The sequence below is a fragment of the Jaculus jaculus genome, chromosome 4, assembly GCF_020740685.1.
Source record: "Jaculus jaculus isolate mJacJac1 chromosome 4, mJacJac1.mat.Y.cur, whole genome shotgun sequence".
Classification (NCBI taxonomy): domain Eukaryota; kingdom Metazoa; phylum Chordata; class Mammalia; order Rodentia; family Dipodidae; genus Jaculus; species Jaculus jaculus.
Window position 1 is genome coordinate 88,448,551 of NC_059105.1, and position 25,901 is coordinate 88,474,451.

Consider the following 25,901-nt stretch of genomic DNA (forward strand, 5'->3'; position numbering starts at 1 on the left):
GTGTGTTCAAATTGTACAGACAAAAATTGTACTGCAGAGCAGAGAGAACATGTGACCATCTACTTAACACTTGGAAAGAGGTTTATAGGTGGAAAAAAATTGGTGTGTGTGGGGGGGTCGTACTGTGAAGAACAATGAATATTTGGCTGAAGGGTTTGAACTCTTCCACTCACCTTTTGTGACCACGAAAAAGATCTTTAAACAGGGGAAAGGGGTGACGATCAGAATTGTGTCTGGGCAAGACTGGAGGGAAACTGGAGAGAGGAAAGAGCACTGAGGTGTAACGACAGCAATAAGAAGCCTGTGAAAAACAGCTACTGACTTCAACTGGGTGTCAAGTAAAGACATTTAAAGCTTCCTTTAGACATTTCTGGAACTCCAGTCATCTAGGCCAGGAAATGTGTGCCAGAAGGCCTGGTCTTGAGCATAGACACAGATTTGCACGCTGGCTTTCTGCATGCTCCTTGGGACCAACCTTAAACCTCATCGGGCAGGTAACATCAAGCAGTGGAAAGCCACCTGCCCCATCCGGCCGCACCGCCTCCACCCGGGCGGAGTCCTTTTCCGCCTCTGGTAGCCCCGGTATGCAAATAAGCGAGGGACCAGTTCCCAGCCCCGCCCCTCAGGCCGCGCGCCTGCGCACTCTCGGCACGCCCGCTCCGCCCCCATCCGCCCCCGCCCGCTCGCCCGCGTGGTCGTCGCCGCCGCCACCGCCGGCGTCGGAGAGGAGCTGGGCGAGGACGGTGGCCCGCGAGGTTCGTCGCTGACAACGCGGCGGCGATGTCCGCGAGTCAGGCGAGTGCCGCGGCGGCAGCGGCGGGGCCTCGCGTGCGGCAGGGCGGCCTGGGCTGTGGCCTCCCTCGGGTTCTCTGGAAGCGGGCCGGTGGCCGGCGCGGGAGCGGCAGCATAGGCGGAGGCTCCGGCGCGTCTTTCCGTCCCTCAGCCTGAGCCAGGGGAGGCCAAGCGGCCCGGGTGGCTGGAGGGGGTGCCCGCTGCCCAAGAATGGGAATTCTCTTCACCAGGATCTGGAGACTGTTCAATCACCAGGGTGAGGGGCGCGGGCCGTGGGCTGGGGCCGGCCTACGGGTGGGGGAGAGGGTCAGTGCGGCCGCGTGCGTGGGCGGGGGGGGGGTTGGCGGCTCTGGGAACACTTCCGGAGTGCGGGCGCGGGGGCGAGCCCGGAGTCCCCCGCTCGCTGCCCTTTGTCTTACGGGGGCGACTTAAGAACTCCGCAGTACACCCATTGCTCCGATTGGATCGGGAGCGGAAAGGATGTCTTGCTCCACGTCCGGTGGTCCGCAGGTGGCGGGGCCTGGCTGGTCTTTTCGTCCCTTTGCCCAGTTGCAGGGTTTGGACCCCCCCCCGGACAAGGGCAGAGGTCTTCTGGAGGGATGAAGGATGTAGGTTATGTGGCCCTGCGCGCCACTGAGCCTCCGAGGTTGCAGAATGCGGGAAAACGAGAAGTGGCCGTGGACTTGGCCGGCGCGCTGCGGGTCTGAGCCTTCCCTTCGCGGCAGCGCCTGCGGGGAGGCTGGGGACTCACGCCTCCCCTGCTGGGATGGGTCTGTGGGAGAAGTTACCCCTAACGTCGTTTTCCTACTTAGGAAAGAGTCTTTTGACTCTTGGATGGGTGTCACTGTAAGCTTTAAAAGACACACCGTGACATTTGTTAACATTCGATAACTAGCAAGCTGTTACACGTGTATTGTGTACGGATGTCTACAGTTCGTCCAAACGTGAACATTGTGTTGAGATGCGCGACTTGTGAAAGTGTTGCAAAATGAGTTTGTAAAACTGGGGAAAGAGATGCAGTTTTAGTAGGTCTACACGGTTATTGATAGAACGAAGTGGTGTGTCTGTTTTTTCTTTAACTTCAAGTTGTCGTCATTGAAGTTGAAGGGGTTTTCTTTTGTGTAACTGGTTGTGTCACCTCCTTAAGTTGTCCAGGTAATACTGGTGCCATTACCTGCCTCTCCCCTCACCCCCCAATGATGAGAGCTGTTCTGGTAAAGAGACCATGGGAAGGGAGCAACATGAATCTTGTGATCCCTGCTGTGCTCTGAGTTTTGCTTTTTCAACTAAACAGAATAATTTAGATCACATGACAATGGAATGGAAGGTGATAATGGGGATATTTCATAAAGTGGAGAGAACTAATTCTAATCCACGTGCATGCATGTGGGGGGGTGGGGGGAACTGGTCACTTCACCTCTGTAGGGCTAGATATTTCACTAGGACACAAACATGGGCCTACACGTTGAAATTTTAATCACCAGGTTTCAAGTACTAACGGCTCCATTACTGTAAATGTGTATATATGGTAAATAAGGTCTTACTCTAACTTTACAAACCATCCATACTTTTGAATTTAGTGAAGCTAGTGTTTCCACTCTACAATGCCATCTAGAAAACTACTCACTAGTGGAGCTCTGGTACTGCCAGAAAAATAGACACCTCCACTTTCTACTTCGAGTCAACGATAACATTGTTTCTGTAACTGAAGTATGAATCAGAACTTCGCCAATAGCTACTTGCCAGTAGTAATGGTATTCTTATAACCTGTGTTTTTGGTAATTTTTGTCTGGACATTTATGTCAGTGTTTGGCAATAAATAGAGGCACTAATAAAGTCAGGTTCTAGCAAGTTATTGTCATTGTCATTAAAGTGTGAATGAATTTCTTGCCAGATGGTATAGTGGTCTTATCAGTAGAATGGCTTTTCAGAATACTGGCTATTCAGTCTAATGCTTCGTCTTAGTCTTTTTGGTTCTGTGCTAAAATGACACACAAGTTAGGTGCTTTACAGAAGGTTCAAGACACATTCCTATATTGTTTTCCCTGAAACTCTTAGAAAGCAGCTTTGTTGATTGCAGGATTTGTTATGCAGATGAAACAACTTGCCAGATCTCTTTTCTGAACCCCTGACTTCAGAACAGTCCTCTCTGGAAAGCTTAATTTGAATGCACAGTGAAAACTAAGTGTACACTGCCCCAAAGCCAAAGGTTACATTTAGGTAATAGATTCAGTAAAGGACACACTTTATACCAGGTGCTGAAAGTACATTATTTAAGAAAAACTTTCAACAGTCCTTGCAAATAGTTTACCCCAGAAAAAAGGAAACTGAGGCTGGAGTGCAGTAACCTTCAAAGGCCATCCATCTGTTAAATGGAAATCAGGCAAAAGAGAACTAAAGAAATTTTGTCTCTAGCGATGAAATTGACATCTTTTTTTTTCCTGTTGGGTTTTTTTTTTTTTCCTCCGTCCACTGTCTTGGTTGTTACTGTCTTTAGGAGTTCAGAATTTAGTGACTTATTTCATGCTATAGAATGCCTCATTGGCGGTTTATTAAACACTTTTTACATCTTGTTTAGGGCATGACCTATTCTAAGTGGTAGAAATAAGGTAGGGAACAAAACAGACAAATTTCTCTACCTTTGGAGCTTTTGTTGTAGTGGAGAGAGACAGAAAATAAACTCACTCCATCTCTACAGATAAAATAGTAGTAGTTAAATATTTACTGACTTTTGTAACTTTGAGTTCCAGGTGTTTCATACAGATGGGTTAATCCACATCTAGATGATTTATGAAGCTCTCCATTTTATAGGGGCAAATACACATCAGGTCGTTTTTAAATGATCTATAATTAAAAGTGATAGACCTGGGATTTTAATCAAGGTTGTCTAGCATCAGTCAGTGCACTCAGACGTATAACACACTCCTATATTTCTTTGTATAAGAAGGAACCATGTTAGATAAAAGGAGGGACTTTCAGACACTGATGTGGACTATGAAAGCAGAGTTTCCCTGTTGGTAGCCTTGTATTGTTCTAATTGGTTGTTAGAAAAGGACTTTCAAGTTAGCATTGAGTGCTGCACAGACCTGGTACTGAGGAGGCCGCTTCTGCTTTTGGTTTTGTTTTATTCAAACATGCAGAAGAGTTCATGTGAAAGCTGAGAGCCAGGAGATGGTCTGTGCTTCATCAAGGTTCTTATTGCCTCTTAGCTCCAGGTAAATTTCTGTGTAATACATGTGGATCCTGTGAGTGTTTTTCTTTAGACATTTGGCACAGACAAGCTTTGTCATAGACAGCCCTTGGAGGGGCATTGCTGGAGGAATGGGCTTTTCTTGGTTACAGTGCTGTCTGGAAGGCTGTGTTTGCAGTATGAGCCCTGTCACCCACAGTGGCTGGCCAGTGCTTGTACCACATGGTGGTCAGCAGCAGCCAGCAGTTTGCCCAAGTTCTCACCTCAGTTTGTCTCATGATGGAAGGCTTCCAACCAAACACCTCCCAGTGAACAGTTTGCCTCTAGCAATTTCCACTGCAGTAGTGACTTCTCTACCAGTCAGTGAACCATGGCTGTGCCTCCAACAGTCTTTACCTCACTCAGTGTGAGGGGAGGAGGGCTGCCTCAGCCCCAGAGGGAGTGGATTCTTCTTGTATTTGTCATCTTGTAATCTTTGTAGTTCTTTCTTCTTCACTAGTTTCTGGTTATTCCAGTCTGCTTTCCAGGTTCAAGTTACTGTGTGTGGTTTCTGATTGGATCTTTGGTTTTGCCATATATAATTGCCGCTCTTTCATCAGCAGCTTTTCAATATAAAAGATTTCTTCTCCTGAAGCTTCATTATGTGACTATAAATAGCAAGTTTATTTTCAAAGTTTTTTATTGATGGTACTTTTAAGCTCTGGAAATTGAATTTTCACTAGAGTGGCTTGATCCAATATCTCCTCCCTGACCTTTATAACCTTCTAGGCCTGATTTTATTTCTTCATCTGAAGATACTTTTTAAGCACATACTTTATTCCAGGCTTTGCTGCCTGAGGGGACAGTAATGAATATGGCAAATCCTTTGCTCTTAGGCTAAGTGGTAATTTGGATACGAGGTGAGGATGAAGACCCCCATGACCAGTTTATTTGCATGGTATTTGTATTCTCTGACCCTATGTGATTCAGAGATAGACGGTTTCCAGATGATAGTTATTTTAGAAGATGTTGGCTTAATTTACTGGTTGGTATGCATTTGGAAACTGGAAGTGAATGGAACTAGTAGGCTGCCTGAGTGTGTCAAAAGGAAATGAAAGAGAATGGAAGCAAGAAAGACAAGAAGCATTTTTATGACAAAACAGTATTAGTTGGTGAAGTAAAGCCCAAGTAATAATTGAGAATTCCAGTGAAATAGGGTACTAGCAGAGAGTTGTTTAGGCTTGTCTGGGTGAGTTCAGGGATGTGGTGACACAGAAATTCTAAATGAAAAATGATACTAAACAGTAAACTTGATGACTCATGTGCCTTGAGGAATAGTAATGACAGTTTTAGTAACATTTGTCTGTAGTGATTTTGTCTTTTGGTATGCTTGTTATATTGCAGGTTCTCTGGAGTACCTGTCTGGAAGCATTTTGTAGCACTTTCTTGCAAGGGATTTATATTTTGTGTAGAATCTTGTTCCATCTTGGACATGAGAGAAAGGGTCGGGGTGGTGGAAAAGTAAGTGTGTAAGGATAATTTACAAAGTGTATGAATAATCTAATCTAGCCACTAGGAAAAAGCTAGATTATGATCACTTTGAGTTGGCACTTTTATCTTTGCTGTGCCTTAATTTTATAGTTCTCATAATTCATACTCTAAAGCCTAAATTTAGGAAGCTATTAAAATGGTCATTGGAACATATTGCAAACACATGCTTCCAATACAGACAAAGGAACTGAAATGGCTGGCATGTAGGTGTGAGGTCAAATGGGAGGTGAAGTTCTGCTAGATCAGACATTCTTGGACTTGCAGAGAAGTTTCTGACTTTGCTATAGAACCTGTGACTCCTTGAAGCTTTTCTAATTTCTGCTGTTTTAGCTTCTTTTTTCTTTTCTGAAGTACCTTAACCAATCTTACAGCCCTTATGTTTAGTTATATTAGCTTACATTCCCTTGATTGACTTTAAAAATCTGTGTTGGGGATGTGCTTACATATTTATGTATTTGATGGTAGCGTATGAATTGATTGAATTTCTGGATGAATGAGGTAGTCTTCACAGTGTAGAACAGTGTTAGCAAAGTTAAGTGGAAAGTCCGTGCATGAGATGACTGGGAAGCCAACATGCCTGAATGCTAGTGGGCAGATCTGAAAGGAATTAGAAGATTTGGGTTAAGACCTCAACCCTTCTTTGCTGTACTAATTCTTTTTCACACATGCATATTTCTAGTGATCTGACCTCTTTCTTTCTCATCCATTTTATCCACAGCTATCATGGACAGAAGGACATGTGGCCTCCAAGGTTTCAGACTTAACATGTTTCTTCTTTGTCCATGATTTTCTCATCTTTCCTATTCTACCAACCAACCTTCACTTTGCTTGTTAGGACTCCAGCCATTCCAAGTTTTGTACATATTGCTGGATTGCTTTTCCTGACAAAATAGTGTCGTTATCTCTGACACTCTTTTGTTTTCCACTATGTAAGACATGGATTTTCACTCTGTGACATCCAACTTTTTCTCCCAGGTATCTTTATTTCTAAGCACTGCTATAGAAACATGACAGTTAAACAGCTTATATCTTTATTCATCACAGGCTATGGTATCTGATTCCAGTGTATCAATTCTGTAGTTCATACAGTTAATTATTTCTATCCTTTCTTTAGCTTGTGTGTTGAGAAAATGAAATCCTGGTACAACCCTCTTCTGCTGTCTGCCTTATCTTATGCACAGTGGTTCTGTTCAGAGCAGGTTTACTTTGCTTGTCACATTCAACTTGTGGCCAGGTATGACCCCCCACCAAAATATGTATCTTTTATGTAGTTAATCCTTCCTAATAGCTGAGAAAAGCAGCTGGAGGATGTAAGTACTAGGGAGCATAGCTAAAGTAAGACTGCTTTAATACCTTATACCCAAACCAGATGAGGGATTTTAGCTTTAAAGCTAGCATTTTAGGAAGCTGGGTATAGTTTTTCTATTTATATTTCCTATTATTCAGTGTATCTTTTGAAATTCTGTTTAGAGTTTATTTGTAGACAAAATTTTGAGTGCTTCTTACTACCCAGGAATCATGTACTTCATTTAACTATATAAGGCAGCACTCATTTAGCAACCTGTCCCTTGTAACCAAGATCATACCAAGTGATCCCTCCGTATCTTTAAAATCACATTCATCTTCAAAGATTCAAAGGCTCACCACGATTGGGAATTTTTGATATGGCATATCTCAGGCTCTGAAAGCAAGGAAAGCAGAAATGAGGCAAAACATACAAAATAGTAACATTGTTAAATTAAGTGTTCTTAACCTCCTTAAGTGATTAATGACTGGGTAAGAAACAGTGTTATCATTTATTATCTTTATGTGTAGTGTTTACCCATACATGTGTAGTTAAGCCATTCTTGATTGTTATTATCAATTCTTGCCTACATTTTTATTTATTTGGTCCTATTAATTTTGTATTACTTTGAGGATACTATTTTGAAAGTAAATGTTCTAGACTTTGTACTATAGCTGATATCTAGGCATAGTAGAAAAGTATTTCTAGAAGTTAGAATTAAGCTTCTGTTTTCAGAAGGCTCTAATGAAAGATCAATATTCATGTAGAATTTGTTTAGTATTCATGTAGTATTCATTTTCTGGTTGTACTAATATTTGTAGGTGTGTATATATATATAGAACTCAGAAAGAGATATATCATCACCAGGGAAATGCTTAATCTCAAGACAAGCAGAGTAGCATTCAGAAGGCAGAACTGGGCTGGAGAGATGTCTTAGCAGTTAAGGCTGTTGCCTACAGAGCCTGAGAACCCAGGTTTGATTCCCCAGAACCCATGTAAGCCAAATGCACATGGTGTTACATGAATCTGGAGTTCATTTGCAGTGACTGGAGACTCTGGCATACCCATTCTCTCTCTCTCTTTCTATCTGCCTTTTTTCCTCCCTCCCCTCTCTCAAATAAATAAATGTATATATTTTTCTTCAAAAGGCAGAATTGCCGTTTACAAACCTCCCAGGAGGAGGGGCACCCAGTCCCTGAACTTGCTACCTGTTAGGATGCAGGCAAGCCCTACTCTATAGCCTCTTTCATGCCCATCATGCCCTGTGACACTGGCTGGAATTGCATGCCTCTCAAGAATTTTTTTTTTTTTTTGGTTTTTCGAGGTAGGGTGTCACTCTAGCCCAGGCTGACCTGGAATTCACTATGGAATCTCAGGGTGGCCTCGAACTCATGATGATCCTCCTACCTCTGCCTCCCGAGTGCTGGGAGTAAAGGCATGTGCCACCATGCCCAGCTTCTTTTGAGAATTTTTAATGAACTCAGACACAATATATACTTTTCCTCGGAGAGAACTGCTTATTGGGGCTTAAAAAAAAGTGATGAAAATGCTCTCCCTTACCCAAAAAAGGGAAAAAGACTGTAGTCTGCAAGTCTTGGTAGAAAGTGGTTAGAAATTGGTATGAATGTAGATTATAGGCATTAGGTCAGGGAGAGGGCAACTGTACTTGCCAACCCGTTTGAGGTTTGTTTTCTGGTTTGAAGTGGCACTTTACTGTGTTGTATTGTCCTGCCTCTGCCTCCCAAGCATTTGGGGTTACAGCCTTGTGCCACCACTCTCACTAAGCCTCATGCTTTTATCTCTGCAGGACTCAGTTGGCAGTTTTATTTATACGGTAGTCATTTCAGTGAATTGCCTTCTGAGTTTGTCTACTCTGGGATAGTAGCAAGATTAGATTTATGGACCTGGGAGACCAAAGGCCATCCATTATTGGTAAAATCACCAGAGGAATGCCACCTGGTGAGGCCTCCTGACTTTCCTCTAATGTGTCGTCTACATATTATTAACTCTGCCCTATCAACAGGACTCACCTTTATATGTAAGTCTATTCGCAGTTCCTTTACTAGGGTTGTACTAATATTTGTAGATACTTATACTAAAGCTGAACTAGGGTTGCCTTTAAGCATGACATACAAGTGGGTCCTGCATCTTTAAAAGGATACTGAGAAACCTGTGTGAGGAGAGAGTACTAATGTCACTTGAGGACTCTAATGATTCTAAACTGCAGGCTTTCCTTAAGAGGAATAGGTGACTGGATAAAATGGACTGGATTACCATTTCCTCAGTTTACTTGATTTCCCAGTTTGTATGTAGCCTTAGGAACTCCCCTTTGTGATAAAAGTATGCTTGTAAAGCAACTGAATTGCAAAGATCCCTTTACTTGGAGGTGTTAGAATCCTCAGCATCTATTATTTGTGGAAACAATATGAATTTAACAATTATTTACCTTGCATCAGGAAGAGGTGTGGTCACCATCAACGTAAATATGAACGTGACAATGATACGTATTATGTTAGAGGTATTGTAGAAAAGAATGGAAAACTAGACCTTACAAGTTTTGGAATTCCCATAAAGAATTGGAGAGAATAGTTCCAGGACAAGGGGTGGCCATGAGTAGAAACTGAGAAACACTTGCTGTGAATGTACTATCCAGGAGGAGGTAGCTTGAACTGCAGTGTAGGTAGCTGTTGATGGTGGCAAGGAAGAAAGCTAAAGCTCTTCACTTAGGACTGGCCTCATTTTCCAGGCTGGCAACTTGGACCTTGTTCTCCTTTTAGAATGAGGAGGGTGGCATTGTCATCTCATTAGTACAAAAGAATTACTTGGCAGCAACAATGAGAAGGTAAAGCAGAGGCCGACTTGTTGGAGAAAGACAGCTTCAAGGTAAGAGATGGTGTGGACTTCCAACTGGAGAGGAGACAGGTGGAGAATATCGCTTTGAGATAGAATCAAGAATGTGGTGATAAGATGCTGGAAATGAATAAACATCTAGGGCAATAAATGGTAGTACCATTAAGAAAATTAGAAACAGACTGGGCGTGGTGGTGCATGCCTTTAATCCCAGCACTCGGGAGGCAGAGGTAGGAGGATCACCATGAGTTTGAGGCCACCCTTAGACTACGTAGTTAATTCCAGGTCAGCCTGCACCAGAGTGAGACCATACCTCAAAAAATAAAAAAAAGACAAGAAAAAGAGAAATAGGTTTGGATGTTGGATTTTGGATATGGGGAATGACTGTGTTTTCTTTAGGTAAATTAATAGAGTTGAGATGTGGTTTTAGAACATAGGTTAGGAATGGGCCTGTGGTGCTGGGCACAGCTGTGTGTTATTGTAATTATTACATAATCCTGAAAGATGGGCAGTATTTCCCCATTTAAAGAAAACTATCTCATAGTTAAACACATTAATATATATGGTTAATATATATTTATCATTATGATCATTTGAAAAATAAAGTTAGGTCCAAAGAAATAGATACCAAGATCACATAATCCCATAAATTTTTCCATAGTGTTTCTGTTACCTATTGTTATACGATAAACATCAGCCTAGTTTTGTGGCTTAAAGCAGTGATTTATACTACCTTTCATACCTCTATGAGTTCACTGACCTCAACTAGAAAGTTCTAACTTGGGAACTTCTATTTTATTGCAACTAGATGGCAGCTGGAACTATGTGAAGGTTCATCCAGGCTGCATCTCCAAGATGAGTCTGGAATAGCTGAAAAGATCTCGGAGGGTGCACTAGTTCTCTCTCTCTACTGTGTCCCATATTACCAGCCTGTCAGTCTGGAGTACTCCAGCTGTACCATTCCCTCCCTCCCTTCCTCCCCCCACTTTTGATTTCATTTCTCTTTCTTTCTGTCTGTCTGTCTTGTCTTTTTTTATGTGTGTATATATGTACTGATGTGTGGTGCCCCTTGCTCTCATCTGCAATAGCTGGAGGAAAACCTTGGGTGTCTTCCTCCATCACTCATCTACCTAGTTTTTCTGGTCACAGATTCTCTTACTGATTATGAAGCTTACTGTTGGCAAGCCCTAACAGTTCTGTGATTTTTGCTCCTCCCAGCACTAGAGTTACAGACATGCATGGCCAGTACCAAATGTTTATGTAGGTTCTAGATAGTTGAACTCCAGTGGTCTCAGGTCCTTTGCTTGCACAGGATGTGCATTTAACTATAGAGCCATCTCTCCAGCCCCCACCACCTAGTCAGTCTTGCATTTCTTATGTACTGTCTGCTTATTACAAGGCTTCCAAGTGACATAGGCTCACACACACGCACCTGCACTTCTGCATTCTAAGAGTTCAAGTGAGACCTTGGGTCAGCTCTGAATCAAAGAGAGGGTGTATTCAAGGGTATGACTATCTGGGAACCATCTTTGAAAACTAGCTGTCTTTTGTCTTTGGGATTTGTTTTTACATTGATTGGAAGTTGATGAGTCCTGAGGGGCCTTGGAACCATGTAAAGCAAATGGTGAGAAGGCGTCCTGGGGAACATGAATGTTTAAAGGAAAGCTTAAAGAGGAATCAATTAGAAAACAAGAAAGGAAAAGAGAAAAGGAAAATAAAAAGTTGGGAATGAAAAGGAAATCAAGACTCAAGACAGAATGAAAACTGAAGAAAAGTGATAACCACAGAAGCCAGCCTGCTGAGTCACTGCCACCACCGCCATAGACCCTCAGGCTTCTTTGTTACAGCAGCTCTATGGTTGAAATGCATTTGCAATTTACAGTTAGACATGTAGAAGACTGGCCTTTGTTTTTCTTTCCTGTTTACTGCACATATGTGTGACCCAGTGGATGCCTGAAGCTCCACAGAAAGTGATCTGGTGACTTAATCCAGTGTGTGGAACATTTAGAACTTGTCTTTTGTAGATTATTACATTTAGGGATATTTTATGGAGAGTGGACTTCATAGGTGTAGAAAGATTAGTTAGTACTTCTGGCTTCTAGAGCAGTTGTTGGACAGATGACTAGGTTGGAAAAGTGAGCCTCATAGAACACTTCTGCTGCTTACTAGAATATTCTTTTGCATTTCCTAGTTAAAAATTGCCATGCGTAGAAATATACCTGAGAAAGAGGGGAGAAATAGAAAAATCTTTTCTTTGTATGTGTCTGTAAGTCACTGTGGTTTTCTTTATTTCAGAGCACAAAGTTATCATTGTTGGGTTGGATAATGCAGGGAAAACTACTATCCTTTACCAGTTGTAAGTATTAAATACTTAAAATTTTTATTTTGTTGTTTATAATTACTTTTTCTATACTAGGGGTTATTTGACCAGTGAAAGTAATGAAAAATTAAATGGAAGATACTCTATAAGAAAGCAGATTGGGGACTGGAGAGATGGCTCAGTAGATAAAGCACTTGCTATGCAGGTGTGGGTGGAGATACCTGAGTCCAGGTCCCTAGAACCCACATAAAAGCTGTATGCTGTAGGTGTTAGCATCTCTAACCCCAGTGGGCCTACAACAAGAAGAGGCAGAGAAAGGAGTATCTGCCAAAAACTTATGGGCCAGCTAGCTTGGCAAATGGAGTCATAAACAATGACGGACTCTTATCTCAAATGAGGTGGAAGGTGAGAACTGATGCCTAAAAGTTACCCTCTGATTGTGACATGTGTGCTGTGGCATATATGTGCACTCACACACAACATGAATTTACCAAAAAAAGAGAGAGAGAGAGAGAGAGAAGGGAAGGAGAAGAGAAAGGAAAGAAAGGTCAAGAAAGAAAGATTAGCAAAACCCAGGATGCAAATTTAAACAGCAGTTTGTGGTACACTAGATTGTATATGACATTGTGTATGTTTATCATCTTGCGTTAAAAGCTCATTTGCTTTTGAAATAAAAAAAAAATAAAACAGTTTCCTGAAATGGTCTAGAATGTTCTTAGGCTATTATCTAGTTCTTAGCTTACTCATGGTAGGAGCTAGTAAAAAATGCATATTTGGTATAAAATATAAAAATCATTTGTTTTGTCTCTTAAAAATTTTTTATAGCTGGGTGTAGTGGCATACACCTTTAATCCTAGCACTTGGGAAGAAATAGTAGATTGCTATGAGTTCACGGCTACCGACTACATAGTAAATTCCAAGTCAGCCTGAGCTAGAGTGAGACCCTACCTCAAAAAACCAAAAAAAAAAATCGAAGCTGTCCATGGTAGCACATGCCTTTAATTCCAGCACTTGCAAAGCAGAGGTAGAAGGATCTCTGTGAGTTTGAGGCCACCCTGAGACTTCATAGTGAATTCCAGGTCACCCTGCCTTGAAAAACCAAAATAAATAAATTGTTCAAATGTGCTTTCTTCATCCTAATTGTATGCATGTTTTTCCCCAGTTCAATGAATGAAGTTGTCCATACATCTCCTACAATTGGAAGTAACGTAGAAGAGATAGTGATTAATAATACACGTTTCCTAATGTGGGATATTGGTGGCCAAGAATCTCTTCGTTCTTCTTGGAACACTTACTATACTAACACAGAGGTAATGTTTCTTAATATGACAAAACTTACTGAACATTCTGTGTCCTTGAGAAATGCTTATATTTGAATCCTTAACTACAATCTTAAAAATATAACATCAGATTAATCATTGTAGTCTTTATTCCTGATTTCAGGGTCCCTGTCTGAGTATTGTCATTGACTCTCTGCAGTGGTATTTGCATTTGATTGCTTTTAGATTGTGTTTGAGCCTAGTGCTTGTCCACGTAGTTGTTTTTTTAGTGCCTTCCATCTCACAGTCTCTGATTTCATTTCTTTATTACTAATAATATTTGGCTATGTGGGTGGGAGAAATTCCAGTTATGTGAGAGGGTACTGGTTTGGGTTTGAGCCAGCTGTACTATGCATTTACCTTTTTTATTTAACACAGTTGCACAGTGAAGAACTCTTTTTCCTTTTATAAAGCAATTTAGACATACTAGACCTATGACACCTACATTCATTGTCAGGACCTACAAATTGAAAGGTTGTGCCAGCTCTTTTTGTGGTGCCTATTAGAAGGTCATAAAACACACTTGAAACATACATAAAGCTGATGTTCAAATCATTAATAATGCTATTAAGTATCTCTATGGGATGATCCCCCCCACACACCATATTAAGTATTTAACCATTTTTTTTGGAGGAGGAAATATATGTGTGGTTATAAGATTTGCATTGAACCCCTGTATATCATGCTGTAGGTACTAAATTATGCCAACCCTTGAAAATTAGCTTTATTAAAATACTTGGTAATAAAATAGATATTCCAGTAATAGAGCTCCTGACATTGTGCTATCAATAAAATCTTATAGTGACTAAAATGAAGAATCGAAAAGACTGAAAATCTTAATAGTTTATTTAGAAATTAATATGTAGCTCTAAAGGAAAAAATAGTGCACTTTAATGATAGGTAGGTAACTTGGGCATCATAAATAAATCAGCCCCACATTTGTCCTGGTTTCCTCCTGCCTTTGGGTCTCTTGGAGTTGAGGAAGAGAGCTTTAAGTGCTTTGATTGCATCCCCTGACAGCAGCCTCCTCATCAGTCCAGGAAAGAGCTATGCATGCAGGTAGCAGATGCTATGTATGTAAAAAAGAGCTTGTTAGGACATACAGGTTTGCTATTTTACTTTGTTAATTTTTAAAGAAATTCATTTTTAAATATTTTTATTTATTTATTTGAGAGAGATAAATGGGGTAGGGGAGAGGGCAAGAGAATGGGCACACCAGGGCCTCCAGCCACTGCTGATGAACTCCAGATGTGTGTGCCCCCTTGTGCATATGGCTTACGTGGGTCCTGGGGAGTTGAACCTGGGTCCTTTGGCTTTGCAGGCCAGTGCCTAACTAAGGCATCTCTCCAGCCCTGAAATTCATTTTTTTTTTACTTGTCACATTACTCCCATACACTGTTCCCTTTTGGGTTTTCAAGTTGGTGTTAGTAAGTGAAATATGTCTGAATGTAACTTTAATCTTTGAACTATGATGGTTTGTTTTTTCTTATTGATAATACTGCACATGGAGGGATATATGCCCATTCATTTTCAAGATACTAATTTAGAAGACAAATGTGTTATGTTTTGGCCAGGATGTTATCTTGTCTTTTGTTTTTTTTCTTAAAAATTAGTAGACATTGGAATTAGAAACAAATTTAATCTTTAGGCTTCACATTAAGTATAATATGTATCCCTGTCTTTTAATGCTACCTTAGATTTCTATTAAGCCTGTAAATCAAGTAAGCACTTCATTAATTTTCAAGTTCCAAATTTTGTGATTATTAATGATATCTGGTATTGTTTTAGTTTGTAATAGTTGTTGTGGACAGTACAGACAGAGAAAGGATTTCTGTAACTAGAGAAGAACTCTACAAAATGTTAGCACATGAGGTAAGTTGACTTTACTTTAGATGGGAAGGAGGGAGGTATTGTGCCACATTTGCGCTCTTTAGTATTTGTTTGTTTGTTTTTGTTGTTGTTGTTCTGAGGTAGGGTTTAGCTCTAGCCCAGGCTGACCTGAAATTCACTATGTAGTGTCAGGGTGGCCTCAAACTCATGACAATCCTCCTACCTCTGCCTCCTGAGTGCTGAGATTAAAGGCATGTGCCGTCATGCCTGGCTGTGCTCTAGTTTTTTATGAGGAAAAAGGAAAACAGAAAAATATAAAACTAGCTAGAAAGTGAAAGGAGACTGAGTAGATTATGGAAGAAAAGCATTTACAAATGGTGGTAGAAGAGAACAAGTTACTCAGTGGACTTGAGCAGAGCCAAATAGGCAGAGTCCTGGAGAGTTAACATATAACCAAAGCCACAAGAGTGCATGAATGAACAAGAAAGTTAGGCATGAGGCTGGCTGGATATTTTGTACAGATTATATGAAGTAATGAAATCTTACTCTCATCATCGATGATGTGCTCCAAAACCTAAAACTACAAAAAACTTGAAAGTGTTTTTCAAAGCTTCATCCTATATCAAGTATAAAACTTTGAGTCTAAATTTTAAAATAGTTCCAAACACCACAATCTTCAGAATGACTCAGTTTGTTAATTCTTAACAAACTCTAGAAGTTATCTTTGCAACCGAAGCTTTGTAAAACTAATGTACAGCTGTATTTTTCATGTAGAAGCTAAGTACATGTCACCTGCAGTTGCTGTTAGTTATCTCTGTGACTAAACCAAAATCAAATCTAGATTTATTATGTATTCATTATTTATGTGTTTTTCGGTAGTGAACAAATGGAGGGCCTTGTACATGCCAGGCAGGAGCTTCATCACTGAGGTGTATCCTTCACGTCCCTGCTTGTTTGTCTAAAGGTGGCTTGTGTTTGTTTGATTATATTTGAGACAGGTCCTCACTATGTTGTTCAGGTAGGCATTGAACCTGTGATTCTCCTGTGCTGTCTTACAAGTGGCTGATAATACAGGGCTGTACCACCAAGCCCAACTCATGCTAGATACTTTAGTTTAGATACCAGTAGTTTTTATATCAGAGAGCATTGTATAGAAGGTCACCATTGTTTATCTTAAACTTTTACCTCTTGCAAAATCAAGTTGACAAAATGCCTTCATACAATGTATTTTCTATGGTTGTCATTAATGTATCTTTAATATTGAGATTATATAATATTTTTAATACTTAAAAATAAATAAAATAATTGCTTTTATTAAATGAACTCCCATCAAGGCCAGCCTGGGTAACATGAGACTTTGTCTTAAAAAAAAATAATATGGTAAAAAAAGTTTGAGGTTTTTGAGATCTTGGAAAAAAATTATAATTTTTTGGTAGACTTTTTAATAACTCCCTCTATTTTCAGTTCAGGGACTTATATTTCATCACTAAAAATAGATATATAAATAACTTACAAATAAAATAGTATGAAGTATGAATCCTAACTTGTGTCGAATAGTTGTCAGAAGTTTGTTGTTTGAATATGCCAGCATTAGCAGATCTGATCTGTATCTGTGACTTCAGCACATACCAGCAAGAGATACTGAAACCTCTAAGATAGAAATTAAGTCCTGTGGAAAGTCCATCTGCTTGGTAACTTGACCACGTATCAACTGTTACCAGTCATCCATTTTCATTTAGGACAAGAGAATACATACATCCTTGGTCACTACTGTACATGTACAAATTAGGTTTCCTTCAGTGTTTTGCCTTTTTCATCAACACAGGGACTGAAGTGTAGTGAAACTAAACATGAAGTATTGTTGACAGTCTAGCAGTCCTTTCTGCTCTACAATGCTGCTCAGCAGCTTCACCAGCTGCAGTGGCATTAATCATAGCCATCTTGGGGTGTGGAGATGGCTTAGCAGTTCAGGCATTTGTCTGCAAAGCCCTAAGGACCCATGTTCAACTGTTAGATCCCATGTAAGCCAGATGGTGATGCAAGTGTGCAAGGTCACACTTGCACGAGGTGGTGCGCACATCTAGAGTTTAATTGCAGTGTCTGGAAGCCCTGTTGTGCCAGTTCTTTCTCTTTTTGCTGTTTTGCATTTTTTTAAAAAAGGCCAGTCTTTTGGGCTTGCCCCCACCCTTCGCCCCCCCCTCCCCCAAAAAAGCCAGCATACAGGCAGAGGACACTAAGTCATTCTTTTTTTAAAAATTTATTTATTTATTTGAGAGTGAGAAATAGGTAGGGGGAGAGAGAGAATGGGTGCACCAGGGCCTCCAGCCATTGCAAACGAACTCCAGATGCATGTGCCTCCTTGTGCATCTGGCTTACGTGGGTCCTGGAGAATCGAACCAGGATCCTTTGGGGCTTTGCAGGCAAACGCCTTAACCATTAAGCCATCTCTCCATCCCTTGACTTAGTCATTCTTAATTATTAGTAAAACATTTTGCACAGCTCCTTTTAATCACGTAAGAAACTATGTGCTTATATCTCATAATTGAAAAGCTATAGTTTTGTCAGTACGTCTTCAAGTACACACATATATATTTACTCAGAATTTTATAGTTTAGTTTCCTAGTTTAGTCAAAACTGTCATGGGTTCTTGGTCTATTATTTGGATATTTGAATATTTGGATATTATTATTGGAATATTTGAAAGGATAGAACATATCTTGTACATACGGTGTTTCCCGACTGAGAATTAAGCCCTTTGTTGTCCGTAGTGAGTTCATTTATTTCTTATATATGTAGATGATACTAGTTATTGAGCATGTTGTTGGAAGACTTGCTGTAGAGTCATTGAAATAATTTTCTACCGAGCTCAATTCTCTCGTGGAATCTTGGTTATATGGGAGGCTTGTTGAGGAGGCTGAAGTGAGGGAACACATATAGGCAAGTGAATTGAACAACATGGATAATAGACTATCCAACATCCAAAACTTCAGACAGCGACAAATACTTTACTATTTACAGTAAAGTATTCAAATTGTATGTGGTGGCACACACTTGTAATTTCACCACTCTAGAGGCTAAAGGCAAGAGGATCATGAATTTTAAGACCAGCCTGGGCTACATAGCAAGACTCTGATACAACAAAACAAACAAACAAATGTACATGAAAGGGTATCTATATAATGAGTGATGCCAGTAGACAGAAAATGTAAGGTAAAGTGGAAAAGTCTTAAGTAGATAGAATTTGTTATAATGGTAAAGGATGATTATTAGTAAGCATTGAAGTGACAGATGTGTGTTATACTTGAATATATGATTGTTAATCACTTAGGACCATGAGGTATAGTTTAAAACTGAAAAATATGTAAACCCATACAAAGATTTAGTTAATTAAAATATATCTAGTATTTAGTTTACTTCTTAGTCTATGAGATGTGAGACAGTATTCTATAGAACTTTTAAGTTCTAGGCAGGTGGAGTGGGGGGGATTAGTTTCCAGGTGAGTTGTGAAAATAAAATATTTTTAAATGAAAAGGTATTCTAGATCATTAATATGGAAAAAAAATCGATTAAGTTGGAAAACCTTTGGAAAATATACTGGCCTTTAAAGATTTATTTGCTTGTGTAGGACCTAAGGAAAGCTGGATTGCTGATTTTTGCTAATAAACAAGATGTCAAAGAGTGTATGACTGTAGCAGAAATCTCCCAGTTTTTGAAGCTAACGTCTATTAAAGATCACCAGTGGCATATCCAGGCATGCTGTGCTCTTACTGGCGAAGGGTAAGAAGTCTTCCTCTTAAGTAGCATGCTTATGGCTTAGAACACTATGTGACTTCTTTAGGGTGATTCTATAAACCTAAAACATACAACACAGATGACACACTTAAGCCCACTAAAGTAGTGCACATAAACTGTCAGATAATACAGTTGCTGTAGCAGCTCAAAGCAATGGGAGTGTTGGAGGCCTTGGGAAATAGCCCAGCAGGAAAGAGTATTTGTTGTACAAGAATTGGGACTTGAGTTTCTTGTCCAGCACTGAAGTAAAAAGGTGGGCATGACCACCTACACCTGTAACCCCAGTGCTGAAGAAGGCAGAGACAGGAGAATCTCTGGGGGAGTCACTGGTTAGCCAGTCTGACCAAAAAATACCTGACCTGACAGCTCCAGGTTCAGTAAGGCAGAAGAGCAAGATAGGAGGACACACATTGTACTCGGGCCTCTACACACATGCACCCAGTGCACACATACATATGCGTACACCATACAGACACCACACACTCAAAGGAAACGGGAGTGTCTTTGAGAGCTCATGAAGCTAGGAATACCATTGATGAGCATGGACTTAAGAACAAATGAACCCTTGCTGAACATGTCCTCTCTGGATTGTACTACTGAATCCTCTGACAGAATAGCAGACTGCTCTTAGTTCACCTTTTATGCATAGTGAAGTTGAAATGGATGAGTATTCTTGTGTGAGACTAGGGGATATTCACTATAACCACTAGTGTTGTTAAAAGGAAAATGCCCTTTAAAACCACACTAGGGGCTAGCTTGAGAGGTAGAGTGCTTATCTAGCATGTGTCAGGCTATATCCTGGATCTTCAACCATTGAGGCATAGAAGGGAGTTAGAATTGAGCTGAAGACTGGGCATGGTGGTGCACGCCTTTAATTCCTGCCCTCAGGAGGCAGAGGTAGGAGAATTGTCATGAGTTTGAGGCCAGCTTGAGATTGCATAGTGAATTCCAGGTCAGCCTGGGCTATAGCGAAACCCTACCTCGAAAAACCAAAAAAAAAAAAAAAAAAAGAATTGAGCTGAATGACATATCATATTAGTTCTTGCTTCTGGAGTACAAGCTACTGGAAGAAGTAAGATTTTGCCTAGGCTAAATGCCCAGATATGAAAATATTTTAAGAAAGAGGTAAAAAGCTTTTTCAAATGTAAGGTCAGGGACCAGAATAATAGAATTCAATTCAATTTAACAACTTATTAGTAAACTTAATCAGTGTATTGGGAAAGTGGGCAGAAGTCAGTGGTAGTGTAAAGAAGAAATGAATTTTAGGACAGCGGCTATAATCTCATGTGGTGGAAGAAGAGGAAGGAGAGATGATGTAGAGGAAGTTGGAAATAGGGTTAAAAGCCATAAATAAGAGCATGCTAAAAGTTTTTGCTATTTGTTTTCAAAAACATGGTAGATTGGTATACATTTAAAAGCAGTAAAAGCAGTTTTACTGAGAGCAGTTTTTCTGCTGGCCCAAATTCTATTTCCCATCATCCGTGTAAAGCCAGATGCAAAGCAGCGCACTGTCTGTGATCCCAGCATGGCTACAATGATGAAAGGCGGAGCCAGAAGATTCTGGAAGCTTGTTGGCCAGCTAAACTGGTACTCAGCAGAAAAAACAAGAAGAGGACAAATGCATACACAAACACTCATCATAGTACATCCATATACAAACAATTTTTTTTTTCTTGGTTTTTTGAGGTAGGGTCTAGCTCTAGCCCAGGCTGACTTTGATTTCATAGTGTTCCTCCTACCTCTGTCTCCTAAGTGCTTGGGATTGTCAGGATTAAAGGTGTGTGCCACCATGCTTGGCTACATACATATTTTTTTAAGAAAAAGAAATTAGGATTGCTGTAAATTCGAGGCCAGCCTTAAATTACATAGTGAATTCTGAGTCAGCCTGGGCTAGAATGGGACCCTATATAGAAAATCCAATGGAGAAACAAAAAAAGAAAGAAATTAAAGAGAAAAGACTAAAAACCCATCCTAAGTTTTCAGTTGAAGTTGTGAGTTATTCAGAAAGGGCAGAAACCTACAGTACAGGTCCTGAGTTTGGTAAAGCAGCCGTTGTTCTTTTCCTTTGAGGACCATGATGAAGGTGAATGAATAGAATAAAATATTCAAGCCAATTATGGTGAAATCAAAGCTCAATTTTGGTTTTTGTTTGACTCAGTGGATTGGAGACCAACACCTTACATCTTGGTCTCATTTTCACTTCCCCTTCTTCCACTTGTTAACCTTGCTAAGTCTGGGTTTCCTCTGAAGAGTGGAAAGGATTTTGGTCTTACTGTTGTAAAGATTAAAGTAATAGCTACTAGGTGGTTAGAACAGTTTCTAGTTTGTTACTAGTTAAATACTATTTGCTTAACAGTTTGGAACCAGTATGCTCATTTATAATTATTTTAAATTCTTTTTGTCAGTTTAAAAGAATCTAGTACAGAAATTTAGGCAACCCACCCAAAAGCCATTGTTTGCCTTGTTGCTTTCTGCTTATGTCTTTTACAAGTTTAGATTCATACGTGGTCTAAAATTCTTGAGTTTTTTTGAAAAACGTAGTGTAACAGACTTTCATATGTATACAAACTCATAGATGATAGTTTTGTAAGACATTTCTCCCATTTATAACAACATACAACTATGTCTCTCTAACTAAAACCTTTGCTTTCTTTTGTCAGATTGGCCATCCCTTTCTATATTTTGGATTAGTTCCTTTCATAAGTGTTCAGTAATAACTGTGGTACCAACAGCTTATTTTGCTGCCTTTAAATATTTTTTATGCAGTTATACACATATTTATATGCCTTGTGTTAACAACTCAGTATATAATTAGTTTAATATCAGGTCATTTTTTACTTCATTTATATCATGATTATGATATGTCGAAAAGTAATTTTTGAAAGGAAAGTTTTCAAAAGTACTCATAATATGAATGTTCCAAGTCTATTAAATTTTGATCTTTCTTAACATTTAATTTCTGCTTTTTCCTATTAGAAATGCTTTAGGGATTAAAGAAATAGCTCAGCAAGTAAGGGCACTTGCTGGGCAAGTATGAGAACCTGAGTTCAATCCCCAGCCTTCATATCAAAAGATAGCATGACCATGCATGCCCGTACTCCCAGCACTGGGGGCAGGGTGCCAAGACAAAATGTTGAAGTTCACTGGTCAGCCAGTCTAACTGGAAAATGGGGAACTCCAGCTTCCATAAGAGACTATGTCTCAAGGAAGTACAAGGCAGAAGAGAGATGGGGGACAACAGGTAGCATCTTCCTGTGGTCTCCAGACATGTGCATGGGTACACATATCTGCAAACACACACACGCACACACACAGACTAAATATGAAAGAAAATAGCAATTTTTAAAAACTGCTTTAATGAACAGTCTTATCCGTACACCTGTTTAGTTTCTGATTCCTGTGCTTAGGATATATTTCTAGAATTAGAAAAACAAGCATAGATACTGATATTTTAGATATCTTTTTTTTTTGGTGTTTTGAAGTAGGTTATCACTTTAGTCCATGCTGACCTGGAATTCACTATGTAGTCTCAGGGTGGCCTTGAATTCATGGCCATCCTTGAACTCATGGCCATCCTCCCAGGTGCTGGGATTAAATAGTACCCTAGACCTTAGAGACACAATGAGCAGTTGAACCAAAAGGTTGGATGGGACTGGGTGGAGGGGGTGGCTTCACTTTAGAGACCAGCATAGGCTGTTTCTGCTTAGTCTTCTATCTTCTTTAGCTTGCAGCCCACAGCTTTTTACTTCACAATTTTTATAGGAATTTTTTTTTTCTTTATAGTTTATGCCAAGGACTTGAATGGATGATGTCACGACTTAAGATCAGATGATCTCTGTTGACCTCTTCTCACAGGCTTGTGTAAATGAAGTGCTGAACTTTACCTGAAAGCTGCAAAAATTAATGGTTTAGATATATTTATAATAAACTGATTCAAACATTTTCTAAGAAGAGAAATTAAGACCACTTATTTGAAAACAAAGATGAAGTCTCACCTTCAAATTTGCTTTCCCACGTTTTCCTTCCAAAATTCATTAAAGCTGTGATTGACATTATTGCATAATGAATCCTCTCAGGACATTGTATGGCCTGTGGTAAGTACAAAGGGAGAGGAAGACATTTGAACATTAGAGCTTTATTGTCAGCATACCCCTCCCAGTTGAATGTCCCTTTTGTGTTTTATTCTGTCAAAATACAAATCAACATAAATATGATTTTCAATTTTTTTTGAAAAGTATTTTGATTAAGGTTGTATATGTATTGTATATATGCTTCAAGTTCAAGCTTTGATATATGTTCTAAAACAAACAAATAATACAAAAATTAATAATAATCTTAGTTGTTACCCTGATGTCTTTAAGTACCGACATTTGTGTTATTTCCTTTTGTTTTTTGTATTGTACTAACCAGCCACCCATATCCACAATCATTAAACTACTCTTAAAAAAAAAAAAAAAAAAAAAAACAGAAAAAAGCTTGGCATTATATATGTCTATTTTTGTTTCTCAGTAACATGCCTGGAAATATATACTACAACTGAGTAGACTATCAAATTCTTGGCTTAATATTACTAATAGGCAGAATTGGACAGTGAGGAATTATCATTTCTTTTATTGGTCCTTTTGCTATCTCAGTTGTTGAATAAATTGTTAATTTGTCAATCATAAATTGTGATTAAAATTACCAACTAATTTCTTCTCTGTTGAAAGCTATGATGTCAAACATATCTACCCAAAGAACTAACATTTTATAAATATTACTAGTTTAGCTGCAGTCTAAGTATTAATTATGACAAACAGCCAAAGTGAATTTTAAGAGTGTAAGTAAGACATATTTTCCAAGCAGCATTGATAATTCCTTAATTTGAAGCTTTCTCATTGTGGGAGTTGGATTAATTTGAGATTTTTTTGTTTCTTGTGTCTTCTTCCACTACATAAATACATTAACAGTTATAAAAGACAAATGCTTTTAAGAATTTTACTGAAAAGTTGATTGAAATGTTACTTTACTTACAGTAAGAAATAATTTGACCTCCCACATAGTTTTAATGTTTGGGGTTTGGTATTTTTTTTAAGCTATCTGAAAGTTAAAAGCTTTCTCCATCATAAGCAAAAGTATCTTGTGTTAAAATATGTTTTTGGGGACTCTGCATATCTAATAAATTTGAAGATTAGTTTAAACTGGCAAATTTTAGTATAGTCCAAGAAAGAAATAATTACTTTTGATATCAGCCTTTTAAATTTCATGATTTTGTTAAGCAGTAGTATTGATGAAACTTTGAAGATTCTGTCAACAGAATATAAAATAGTCAGTATCCAAATCTGAGTTCAGCATGTGAAATCAATGTTAATAATAGGTGTTTTGTGTTTTATATTTGTGTTAGAATGCTCAATATGCACATACATTTAATGTTTGTTCACACACTTTTAATCCTAAATTACTAAACTTTATAGTACTAAGCTTCATATATCTTTACACTTTTACAAATCATTATAGGGAATTACTTCTTGAATATTAAAAATTCCTTAAAATCTCCAATATGTCTTATAGTTTTAACAGAGACAAATATTCTATAAAATAGCTCCCCCAATCTACATCATTTTTTCCTTTTTATTTTTTAATTTGAATAATTGTTTCTTAGTCTCTTGACTTGCTGTCATATTAATCCAGCACATACCAGCACATTCCATTGTTGTCAAGGTATTGGCTAACATTTATTCTTAATTGGATGTTTAAAGCATGTACTACATTGTTACGGTTGGCTTAGTATATAGTCAGTTACTGACATGACATTATGAGAATGCATGAAATTTTTACTGCATTTATAAAACATGATTATTTTGGTTTTCTACCCTCTTAAGAGTAGGCATCAAAAAGTAAGATAACTTTGTTGTACATAAAACCAAAAAATACAACTGGGGAAAAAAGGTGAAATGTATGACAGTATCAAAACTTTTAACAGTATTATTCTAAGTAAGTAAAATGGAGAACCTCATGAGCAGCAATTTATATGTCATTTGAATGGAATTATACAGAGGGCAGTGCATTTGGATTTTTAATATGCTATTCCGGCTATAAACAAACATCTCATATAGGATCATTGTGTTTAATGTTGAAAAGAACAGATTTATACCTCTGTACATGTGGATAGATTTTAATATCCTGTTTTGATAAAAATTTGAATGTCATACAGATTGTCTTGATATCTTGGTAAAAGTGGCCATATGCTAAAGCATTAAATATATTTGATTTTTTCATAATGGCATTTATCAAGTCTATCTTTCCCATTATATTGAGGTTCTTGTTTGAAAGTTTCAGTTTCCTTTCAGCACACCTTGGCTATCCCTGTAGACAGAGAGTACAAAGGCAAGTGGGTTGGGCAGTGGGTACTCACTTTCTTATGACATTTTGCCTTAAGAATAAAAATGCTTTAGCACTGCTGGGGAGCATTTTTAATGCAGGTGGTCAAGGTAACATATACAAGCCTGATGTGAAATAGAAGGAAGGAGGGTTTCTGTTTCCTGCCCTTCAAGAAGTGCCTCGTAGGTAGAGTATGGTACAGGTGAGTGAGTGCAGGAGCTTGAAGAACAAGAGTCCCTGAGATGTTCTTTCCTTTTGTCTGAGTGTATAATATTTAGGTGCCTAGAAATGGGACACTATGGTTCCCTCTCTTATAGGCACTTTACCTTTTTTGCTGTGAGTTCAGCAATCACATACAGTACAGACAACCTCAAAATTTGTTTATATTAGTGTAAATAGTAAAACTGTAGCCCACTGTGTAGTTTCCTGTGCAGGCATTTTGGGAATATATCTATATCTGCTCTACTTTGTACATAGGAGATAGCAGCATATCCTAGATTGTCTGAGAGCTTTTGGAGTCATCTTTTAATTGACTGGTTGTATCCTGGCACCATTCCTATTTTCAAGGCTGGGTGGAGATGTTTTCTACATGTGATTTACCTTTGACCTCTCCCATTCTACAACTATAATCTG

General features: G+C 39.0%; 1 protein-coding gene across 2 annotated transcripts; it reads left to right on the forward strand.

Moving 5' to 3' along the window:
- The first annotated feature begins 774 nt into the window (after positions 1-774).
- Positions 775-25,165, forward strand: Arl5a (ADP ribosylation factor like GTPase 5A). 2 transcript variants are annotated; one of them, XM_045147497.1, is made up of 6 exons: positions 775-795; positions 11,943-12,003; positions 13,130-13,277; positions 15,075-15,158; positions 18,742-18,893; positions 22,692-25,165. In XM_045147497.1, the coding sequence occupies exons 3-6, from the start codon at positions 13,134-13,136 to the stop codon at positions 22,738-22,740; spliced, it is 429 nt and encodes a 142-aa protein (XP_045003432.1). In that variant the 5' UTR covers positions 775-795; positions 11,943-12,003; positions 13,130-13,133; the 3' UTR covers positions 22,741-25,165. The 2 variants fall into 2 exon arrangements, with proteins under 2 accessions (XP_045003432.1, XP_004651892.1); XM_004651835.2 differs by lacking the exon at positions 775-795 and adding an exon at positions 863-1,048.
- The last annotated feature ends 736 nt before the right edge of the window (positions 25,166-25,901 follow it).